Source organism: Nanorana parkeri, unplaced genomic scaffold (genome assembly GCF_000935625.1).
Source record: "Nanorana parkeri isolate BGI_ZX_2015 unplaced genomic scaffold, ASM93562v1 scaffold103, whole genome shotgun sequence".
NCBI lineage: Eukaryota > Metazoa > Chordata > Amphibia > Anura > Dicroglossidae > Nanorana > Nanorana parkeri.
Genome location: NW_017306371.1, coordinates 2,075,585 through 2,086,970, shown reverse-complemented (window position 1 = coordinate 2,086,970; position 11,386 = coordinate 2,075,585). Strand labels below are relative to the sequence as shown.

Genomic DNA, 11,386 nt, shown 5'->3' with positions numbered 1-11,386 from the left:
GAGTTCCTATCCTTGTTCTGTGCCATCCAAGTAAGAGGGGCATGGTCTGACACCAGCTTGAAGGATCGGCCCAACAGGTAGTATCGGAGCGTCTCCAGAGCCCATTTGATGGCGAGACATTCTCTTTCCACAATGGAATAATTTTTCTCGGCCGGAGTGAGCTTCCGGCTCAAATATACAACCGGGTGTTCTTCATCCCCAACCACCTGCGACAAAACCGCCCCCAGTCCCAATTTTGAAGCCTCAGTCTGGACCAAGAACTTCTCTCGAAAAGTTCGGGGCTACGAGGACAGGTTCTTGGCACAACGCCTGCTTCAGCTTGCAAAACGCAGCTTCTGCCTCACCAGTCCAATGGATCATTGTGGACTTATTTCCTTTTGTGAGGTCTGTCAGAGGTGAGGCCAGGCTAGCAAAATTAGGAATAAATCTCCGGTAATATCCCACAATTCCCAAAAAAGAACGCACCTGCTTTTTCGTAAGAGGACGGGGCCATTTTTGAATAGCCTCCACTTTGTTCTATTGGGGTTTAATCAGTCCTCGACCTACCACATAACCCAAATAGCGGGCCTCTTCTAACCCAAGCGTACTTTTCTCCGGGTTTACTGTGAATCCTGCCTTTCGGAGGGCATCCAGGACTAACTGGACTTTTTGTAAATGACTCTCCCAGTCTCGGCTAAAGATGACGATGTCATCCAGGTAAGCTCCTGAGTACTCCTTATGGGGTCTCAGGACTTGATCCATGGCCCTCTGAAAAGTGGCTGGTGCCCCTCAAAGTGCCCGCATTCTCCACCAATTGTGGGGAACCCCAGGGGTACACATGCGTCTTCAACACAGTCCGATATAAACAGTTTTTATTTCATCCAGCGGTAACAGAACAAACAGCTTTCTTCAGCAAAACGGTAAAGTAAAAGGCTTTCCTCAGCAAACATAAAGATAAAGTCCTTCAATAAGATTGCACTGTTTAGTGTGTTTAGGTGATCTCACCAAGATAGAGTCCACTTGCTTCTGAGCAGCCACACACAGACCTTTCTGTCTGTCTCTCAGCTTCCCCAGTCCTCTCTCACCTGTGTTACCTTTTAACAGGAAGGGCTGTAGGGGAAGTACCTGCCCTCCCAAGTTAACCCCTTCTTTGCTCTCAGCCCTGCTGACTTTCCACAATATATATATAGTATTTTTTTTCACCAATCAGCCATAACATTATGACCAACCACTTAATATTGAGTAGGTCACCAAAACAGCCCTGACATGTTGAGACATGGACTCCACTAGACCTCTGAATGTATGCTGTGGTATCTGGCACCAAGCCGCCAGTAGCAGATACTTTAAGTCTGCTATGACTAGACTGTTATGGGGTTTCCATGGATCAGACTTGTTTTTCTAGCACATCCCACAGATGCTCGATTGGATTGAGATCTGGACAATTTGGAGACCAAGCCAACACCTTGACACACGTTGTTGTGCTTCTCAAACCATTCTTGAACAAGTGTGGCAGCGTGCATTATCCTGCTAAAAGAGGGCACTGCCATCAGGGAATACCGTTTCCATTAAACGGTGTATTTAGCCAGCATCAATGTTTAGGTTGGTGGTATGTGTAAAGTAACATCCACATCAATGGGAGATCTCCTCCTTCTTCCCAAATTGCAGGGAGGTGCCATGACCTTGCTGGTGAGCGTCCCATATATTTGCCTCTGAACACAACTGAGACTTACAGTTTTAATCTAAATGTTAGATGTACACGGTAGTTTCGATCTCCCTCTTGGTTGGCAGGAGAGAGTTCTGGGGAATGTTTATTCAGTTTATTTGCCATGAATTGTGCCATCCACATGTTCCCTTACTCTATCAGTTATAAACTGATCATGTTGTTGCTACTTGCTCTATTTCTGTTAAACATTATCTTTGTTACGTGATCTGGTATGTCAGCTTTGAGGACCGGGAGATCAGCACTATTAGTTTTTGGTGAAAACAGCAACACATCACCAAAAGTCTCCTCTTACACTAACTCTCCTACCAACACTAACACTAACCCTTTCTCTATCCTTTCCTCCCTAGATTTAACACTAACCCTACTTTGAACTTACTTCCTTGTTTGCATATTAACCTTTCCTGCACCATAATCATCTGTGTTAAGATAAAATTTAGTATTAGCATAGAAAGCTACTGGCGCTAGAAACTATTGATATGTGCCTAATATTATTCTGTTATCAAAAGGTACATAAAGATTTCTTCTACGAAAACATGTTAATTGGATTCTAGTACATTTAATTTCATTGTGTGAGAAATATAGTAAGTTACTATTACAATTGTATTAACATCATTATTTAAAATAATAATTATCATCTTTATTCAACAAAATATGAGCTTAAGATTTCTGTGTGATAATGAAATGTCTTCCCATAATTTAGATATTTAGGTATTTACACCAATCATATTTTTGAGAAGAAAACAAATAATAGAAAAAAAATCAACTAGTGAATGATTATAGCAATAAAGGCTACTTCAAGTAAACCTGTCATTAGAAAAAATAAGGGGCTGCCATTGCTGAACTTTTTCTGGAGATGCCAGTTGACTGCCTTCAATGGCTACGAGTCTCTGACCTTCAACAAGTATGCAGCTCAGATAAGTCAGAGAAAAGTTGGCATGTTTACAAGAGGGTCAGCATGACAGCTGAGCAACTGTTTTTTTTCAGAGGGAGAAGTCAGTAATGGCAACCTTAGTAGGGAGAAGTCAGTAATGGAAACCCTTATATTTCCCTTAAGAAAGGTTTATTTACTATTCTGTTTAATATGAAGAAATAGCAAAAAAAATATAGATGGTTGCATTATAGAGTCATATTCCTGACAATACGTACCTTTTGCAGGGCAGGGAAATGCAACCTGTTGACTGGAAAGCCTTTCCTGATGTGCTTTATCATAAGGAGGTTCCAAGTCAGACAAAGTAGGAGGTGCTATAATGAAATACAGAACATTATCAAATACATGTGAAATACAGATATAAACAATAATTTCTAAGATAGCTTTGTAATTACTTCAGTATTCAGTAAATTATTAATTTTACCTTGAACCTCTATAGTCACATTGGCACTGTCCTGACCAACCATGTTAGTGGCAATACAAGTGTACAACCCGGCATCTGAAAGTTCTGCGCTAGCAATTCTAATTGAAAAGTGCTGAAGTCTTTCACCCAGTTCTATTGTTTTTCCGTCTTTCAACCATGTTGTTCTTGGTGGTGGGATCCCTTGACTTATGCAGGTAATTTCAAAGCTTTGTTTAACTTGTATTCTTAGAACTTGAGGACCACGTTGGATTTTTGGAGGGACTGTAGAGGAAAACGAAACTGGAAGAATAAATATTTAGTGCAAAAGCAGTGAAAAATAGAGTTCATTATATGCATCCTCCTTATCATTGTATGGTAATCACAACGGAAGCAGTCTGGCCAGATAATTTCCCTTTGTCCACATTCTTGCTGATGTTTCAAGGGTGCTCTGACACCAGCCAGGAGATACAATCCTGCCATTGTATCCTGGGTCTGCCCCATGGCCTCCTCCAAGCTCTTTAGGAAGTCTTCTAAATGACATCCATAAAACATGCCCAAACCTCCTCAAGTTATTTCAATTTGTAATAAAAGATATGCATTTCCATGTGCCACCTGTATTCCTGGAAAATATTTTTATAAGCACATGCAGATTTGTGTTATTTAATAGACATATATTCGGGTCCGAAAGTCAATTCGTTCCAGGATTCGGAGAAAATCCACATTTTTGTTAATTTTGTTAGCGGTAGTATGTACAAACGAATTTTCGTTTCTAACGCATTTTCATTGCAGCAAAGTGACATTAGACAAAAGAAAATAAATAGATAATTTTTTTACAGTCCGCAGAAGAGAAGAAAAAAAGAAAGCGGGAGGTTGCCCCACAATTGATACCAGACCCTTTAGGTCTGGTAGGAATGTTAGGGGGAACCTCTGTTAAACAAACGTAAAACAAAAAAACCATGGTATCCCCCTAAAATTCCAAACCAGACCCTGAATCCGGGCAACTGGCCTGGCAGGGCAGGAAAGGGGGGAACGAGCGAGCGCCCCTCCCTGCACCATACCAGGTCACATGTCGGCAGCGGTGTGGACAATGCTAGACGTCAAGATTGACTAATGGATTATGTTGGAGGATACCCCTTACTCATTCACAAAGGGAAAGGTCTGGTATGACTTTTGTGGGGAACCCTATGCAGGGCCGGATTTGCTCTCCCTGCCGCCCCAAGGCGAGGTTCCGCAATGCGCCACCTCCCCGGCAACCAGCCCCCCCAATCAACGAAGAATGGAACCGGATGGCAGGGGCGGCAGGGTTAGTTCTAATTTTTTATGGTTTTATTAATTATTATTTCTTATTTTTTTAATTTTTATTTATTTATAATTTTTTTATCTATTTTTTTCACTTAACTTTATTGCTATCACACAGGAGAAAACAATCCCCTGTGTGATAGCAATTGGAGGTGACAGGTTCTCTTTATTGACCCTGTCAGCACCAATACAGGAGCTCCAGCACAGTACTGTGCTGGAACTCCTGTGACAGGTGAGAGGGGAAGAGCACAGCTCTCCCCTCTCACTGTGTACACGGAGCGGCAGGGTTAGTTTTAACCCTGCCGCTCTGCTCACTGCATCGGCGGCAGGGACAGGAGAGAGATTTGGCGGCCGGGGGAGGACGGAGTCCAGTGGAGAGATGTAGGTACGGGGGCGGGGACTGCACACCTATTACAAGTGATCGCAGCGACATCGCCGCAATCACTTGTAAGCGAACGGCCGGATTCCCCACTTACCGCCTGGGGGAATCTGGGCCTGACCCTATGCTTTTTTTTTACATTGGAGGTTCCCCCTTAAAGTTCCCCCTAACATTTCCAACACACAGGGTCTGGTATAAATTTTTGGGGGAACTTTTTTTTTCTCTCTTCTGCGGACTGTAAAAAATTTTTTTTTAACTTTTGTCTAATGTCACTTTGCTGCAACAAAAATGTGTTTGTAATGAAAATACGTTCGTACATACTGCCGCTAACGAAAATTCTGATTTTCTTTTTAAAGTTGAAAATCTAAATCTTCATTTTGGATTCCGAATTTCCGAAAATTCGTCCAAAACGAATTTCGGAACGAACCGAATCGCACATGTCTATTTTTTACCCATCTGTGTCTATTATTTAACACTCTGGGGTTATTAATAAAGATTCCACTGTGACTATTTGTTGGTCTCTCACCAAGAAGTTGCCAGTTTTTCCATTATGGATTATTATAAAGCATATATATTTAAGCACTGTCATTATTCACTAGTCAAAAACTCCTTTTCTCTGCCACTGTCAGATGTTTTGTATTGTGAAATAATCAGATCTGATTCATTGCACTTATAAAGCTGTTAATGCTATTTTTACCAGCGAGTCCCTAAAGACATTCATCAGATATTTTTACTAGACAGAAAGTGAAAAAATAGGATTAATTGATTGGTTAAGATCAGGAAAAAAATCTGACTTAGGAAAATGTGATCTTACTATAGTACAGTTGATATGGTGTACATCATGTATTTTTTTCACTTTCCTTAAATATAGTAACTTATTGGGATCCAATCCAGGTTCAGATTCCCAAAACTTCTATCACCTTCAGTCACTTGACTGAGTATATCAAGTGTATAAACACGTACATACCATAGACATTGAGTGTTATTATTTGCGTAACATTTCCTGCTATGTTAGTAGCTACACAAGTATATGTTCCAGCGTCAGTAGCCCTAATGTCTAATATCTTCATTGAACCAGTTGGTAGAATACCGTGCCTGCAATAAACACATAAAAAAGGTTTAAGAATAAAAAATTTAAAAAATGTAATAAATGTATCTGTACCAAATTAATGTGTATATAAATATAATAAAGAAAAAAGATTAAAAGATTTATAAAGCTTCTTGAATCACTTGATTTTCTCATTGCTATTTTTAAACTGTTTAACACTGGTTTTCAAGCTCTGGAAAGGTGCTTTAAAACTGACCAAGAAGATCAGATTAGACTAAGGGGGTTACTCACTTAGCTGTCGAAGGCAGCCGAGTGAATAACCGAGCCAAAGTGAACAGAGCCACCCAACTGTTTCCTATTAGCCGGAGTCTAATATTATTGCCAGGTTATTATCTAGATTATTACCAGAGTCTTTTAGCAGGTCCCGGCTAATGAATAACAGCTGGGCAGAGCCAGCCGTGACATCACGACTGGCACCGCCAAGTTGTTACTGATTAATGACAGATCAGCGTCCCTAGGTCATTTGGGGGCGCTCATCTGTCATTACAACTGGGCGGAGCGAGCCCGCTCTGCCCAGCTGTCATTTGTGTGAAGAAAGGTCGGCCCTTTGGCCGATCTTTCTCCACGCTTCAGCTGTCACTGCGGCTCAATCGAGCTGAAGCATATGCCTTTGGCTCGGCTGAGTCACTCGGCTGGCTTCGGCTGCTGTACGGGCTTTTGTGAATAGCCCGTAAAGCAGCCCTTTGGTTCTACTGAACTGAAGGGCTCAGGCAGCCGAAGCGAGTTAAAGGATCAGCCGAAGCTACGGCTGAATCCTTCGGCCACTTAGTGAATAACCCTCTAAATGTAATGGTTCCATGTCATAAAGAAAAATATCAATGGCTTTTACCAACCCTCCTTTCCTTGCATTTCTCATGGTAGCCCAGTTTAATTTCCAGTTTTCTATGCACACCACCTGCTACAAGTCTAACACCAATGATATCAGGACTTGTTGGCTGAATGTCCATATTCAAACCAGAAATATAAGCTGGTCTTCTTTATAAGATGTATTCCGCAGAAAATTTGTTAAAGGAGGTTAGAGGTATTTCCACGCATTAGATTCTTTTTTGCCTTCTGCTTCTGAAAATGTCTCCAGTTTTTTTGAGTCATTGGCCTAGAACATGTATAAAGATCAAGAGATCAGACTTTAATTGCTGCATGCTTGTTCCAGGTGAGTGGCTCAAAACGTGTCAGAGGTTCAGCAATGGCAGACTTTAAGTTTCTCTCAGAACATGTTACCTTTAGTAGTTTATATAAGAGACTAGCAGTACCAAATATTGTTAACTACCATCTAAGTGTGTGATTACTTTCAGAAGCAAATGTTAACTTGCTTTGTTGTAAAAATGACAACCTCGTATATTAAGCTTACTAAAGCTTCCTTACTAATAAGTCTCCTTTTTACTGGGAATTATGCAATACTCTTTTATATGTACCACCATTTCAATCAAAAGCTTTTAAACTGAAAAGACTACCAAGAAATAAGACTGTAGTTATCTTACCTCTGAGAAAAAGGTGAAATGAGTTGTGTCTCTTTGGCCCAGGTAATAAATGGAGGAGGAACACTTTTGACCTCACATGGAAGCACCACATCATCACCCACATTTACTGATATTTCAATGTGACCTTTAGAGCCATCCTGAAGACTAGGTGATCCTGTATTTAGGATTCTGGGCTTTACTGTAAGATAAACAATGTAGTTCTTAGTATATAGTTTAATGATTATGAAACAACAAAATCCCTGTTGCCACAGTCTTTACAAGTAAGCGCTATTGTGCATCAATGTTCCACATCTGATGATGTCTGTGTACCTCTGTATACCTTTCACACAACAGAAAATTATAGGGTCTATTCACTAAGCTGCCAAAGGATCTAGCCGTGGCTTCGGCTGATCCTTCGGCTATCTTCGGCCCCAGGACCCCTTCGGTTCAGTAGAAGCAAAGGGCTTCTGTACGGGCTATTCACTATAGCCCGTACAGCTCCCGAAGTCGGCCGAGCGGCTCAGTCGAGCCGAAGGCATGTGCATCGGCTCGACTGAGCCGAGGTGAAAGGCAAAGCTGGCCGAAGGGCCGGCCAGTGGCCGGCCGGCCGACAGCCTGCTACGGACTGCTGGGCGGAGCCAGCCGTCATCCCACGGCTGGCTCCGGCCACTTGCACAGGCAGATCAGCGTCCCTGGTTACCAGATAACCAGGGAAGCTGATCTCACAGACAGCCCTACTCTTCTAGACGCTCCGGGAGTCTCCCGCTATTAGATAGCGGCTCCCGGCCGCCCAGGAGAGAGTTACCTTTCCCTGCTCTGTTGTCTTTTTTTTCTGATATTGAAGCCATCAGAACAAAAAAAAAAAATAATAAGCATCGGAATGCATAGCTACATTCCTATTGGCTATTTCAATTTGCAATAGCCAATAGCAAACTAGCTATTGCACCCACCCACTGCTGCTGTCAATCAGCAGAGAGGACCTGCAGTTCTCCATCAGGTCCACTCTAGTGATTGACAGCAGAGGGCGACCTGAAGCCACACGAAGCCACCCGACGTACGGCTGATTTCAGCCGATATACGGCTGGAATCAGCCGTACCAGCCTGAAGTGAATAACCGAACAGCGTTCGGCTCACTTCGCTTGGGGTCGGTTAGTCACTGGGCTGCCTACGGCAGCTTAGTGAATGGACCCTTATGTCTTTTGGTGGTGAATTCTCATTGTATGTATAGCAAGTTGTTTATAATAAAATTCATAAAAAAATAAGCATAGGCTCACCCCCCGTGATGGACTACAATCTCATGTTTAGTTTACTAACTTGTATTGAGATTGTAGTCCATCATGGGAGGGAGCTTGGAGTGGTGGCTACTTTACAACACACACACAGGACCATGGGGAACAAAAGTACCGACCCTCCAGAAGGAAGCACAGTGTCACCACCAATTCAGAGATGATTTGAGGATCTACAGGCGAGTGATGCATAAATAAGATACATTTTTGTTAATAGTTAAGATACTTTAATTTTTTAGAGATTTTAAAGATTTAGAGGGTTATTCACTATAGAGCTGAAGGATCCAGCCATAGCTTCGGCTGATCCTTTCCTGATCCTTCGGCCGCTGGAGCCCTTTTGTCCAGTGGAACCGAATTCACAATAGCCCGTACAGCAGCCAAATGCAGCCGAGCGGCTCAGCCGAGCCAAACCCATATGCTTCGGCTCGGCTAAGCCGTAGTGACACCCGAAGCGTGCAGAAAGGTCGGCCGAAGGGACCTCGCGGCTCGCTCCGCCCAGTTGTAATGACAGATCAGCATTCCCAAATGACCTGGGGATGCTGATCTGTCATTAAACAATAACAACTGGGCGGAGCTGTTTGCATATGATTGGATGATGGAGGTCAGCAGAATTTTACCTCATTCACTAAGCTAAGGGAAATTCCAATGCAAACTGAACAGCCTATTCTCTTTTAGTATATCAAGCCCCTAGAGTCTACAGAATGTTCACAGTGCAGGAATAGAAAAAATGGACAAAGAAAGGGAAATTGTGTTATTTTTTTTAAATAATCAATCTTTTTTTTTACTTACAATACTGTACAAAGCTAATACTATACCGGACCAATTAAATTGATTTATTATCAATGCACCCAAATACAGGTGCAGCTTACCATAAACTGTTAACTGGACTTTACGGGTTGCATAACCAGCAGCATTTATTGCACTGCAGGAGTATTCCCCAGAATCCTCCCCGCTTGGAGCAGACAGTACCAGACTTCCATCTGATTCAATCATTACAGTGCCATTGTTTGGAACAATTGTTTCACCCTTCTGTAAATTAAAATACATGTTAGTATTGAAACTGAACAAATGAAAAAAAAATCCATCAAACCACAAGCCTAGTTTTCATTCATAGTTTCTTTTTTTTTACATTTGCTATTGAATTTATATGTTTAAATATTATTTAATATAAAAAATAATATAAAATTTTATTTACTTTAAAAATGTCTCTTTATTTGTGCTGAGTGATCATACGGATTAAAGCCAAAGAAGTGTATTTATCAAATTCACATAATAATATGATGTATAGATTTGCCACAGATCTACAAATTAAAGGCGGTTTTGGACACAGTCATTTTTATCTTTTACATATTACCCTTCTAATCCATCAGTATCATGATAATTACAGATCTGAACCTTTTATTTAATTGGAAAGGTAATAGATTTGTATTGAATATGCCCTTTCATATTACCTTTTTCCAAATAATAGATGGTGTAGGGACTCCAGCGGCTTTGCATGGCAAAGATATTGCATTTCCTTCAACTGTACTGAATATCTGTGGTCCATGTTGAATAACTGGAATAACTGATAGAGCATTTAAAAAAGTAAGTGTTAAAGTATGCATGTTATAGACAGCAAGCTAAATGCATGATGCAAAAACTACATGATCATTTCTAGCAGGGTTTCTCAACCAGGGATCCATGAGAGGTCCCCAAGGGTTCTGCTGTGATCCATCATTGCAATGGATTTTTATCCACTCAATGGTTGCAATAATGCTCTGACACAGTTTTGCTGAGTACTGCCCAGTGGATTAATATCGGTCTGACAGTACTTTAGTTCCAGCTCTAGATTCTGGTTTAAGTCAGCAAAGAGAGTAGAGCAGTCTTCACAGGGAACGGAGCGTGGCAAAAGTACTGTACTACTCAAGGTAAAGCACACTACCCTTTTTTAAGTAGGCAGTGCAAACAGCAATGGAATAAAGCTTCATAGTTGGTCTGGATGGAAGAAATCGTACTTTTTTCTTAAACCGGGAAATACGATTCAGCTAGAAATGGGACAGGCATAGAAAGCTTTTATGTGTGCATTGTTTACCATATTCTTCACTAAATATGCAATCCAAAATAAGTACAGTACAAAAGGCATAATAAAAGCCAACTCTTGCATTTGTCTTAGTTTTAGTGGTAAATAGTATTTAAAAAGAGGAAGTCCAGATATCATCTCTGCTGAACTGCCTTTTAGATTAATAAGTATTTATTAAGTTTCCAACTGTAGAAAACTTACATACAATGTCAATAAATACAGAAAGAAGAAATACACACACTTCACAACAAATAAAAAAAAAAGGGAAAAAAAAGAAACGTGGCCATATTACATTATTCTTATTATACAAGTTCACATTTTAATAGTAACTCCCATTCTTTTTCTATTTTGTTGTATACATCTACCAGGTTAACCTATTGTCAGGAAAAGAGATAATTTTTATTCTGACGGCAGCAGAACCGCCCTGCCAATAGAAAACAGTTGGGCGGAGCTAGCTGTCACTGCTCGCTCCGCCCAATCGTTTTCTATTTTATTTTTTCTACTTTTTTTAACTGTTTTTCTATTCGATTCCAGCGGCATTCAGCTCGGCTATTCTGCTCTGTACCTCCGTGGTCGCTGGGCGGCATTCGGCTATTCACTCACTGCTGTTCGGCCCCTATAAGAATAGGCCGAACAGCAGCGAGTAGCCTGCCGGAGGTTCGGCTTAGCCGATCCAGATGTTGGATCGGCTGAGTCAAAGTCCTTCTGCACTTCGGTTCGGCCGAACATGCTGAGCATGTTCGGCCCACCCGAAGCCACCCGAAG

General features: G+C 41.4%; 1 protein-coding gene across 1 annotated transcript in view; it reads right to left on the bottom strand.

Moving 5' to 3' along the window:
• The window catches only part of HMCN1 (hemicentin 1), a 225,361-nt gene that overhangs the window by 161,144 nt on the left and 52,831 nt on the right, over positions 1 to 11,386 (bottom strand). The window contains exons 20-25 of the mRNA XM_018552966.1: positions 10,014 to 10,126; positions 9,432 to 9,591; positions 7,298 to 7,475; positions 5,679 to 5,806; positions 3,055 to 3,315; positions 2,849 to 2,944 (exon numbers count right to left, since the gene is read on the bottom strand). Coding sequence (XP_018408468.1) covers positions 2,849 to 2,944; positions 3,055 to 3,315; positions 5,679 to 5,806; positions 7,298 to 7,475; positions 9,432 to 9,591; positions 10,014 to 10,126 — 936 coding nt within the window. The remainder of the gene's footprint in view (positions 1 to 2,848; positions 2,945 to 3,054; positions 3,316 to 5,678; positions 5,807 to 7,297; positions 7,476 to 9,431; positions 9,592 to 10,013; positions 10,127 to 11,386) is intronic.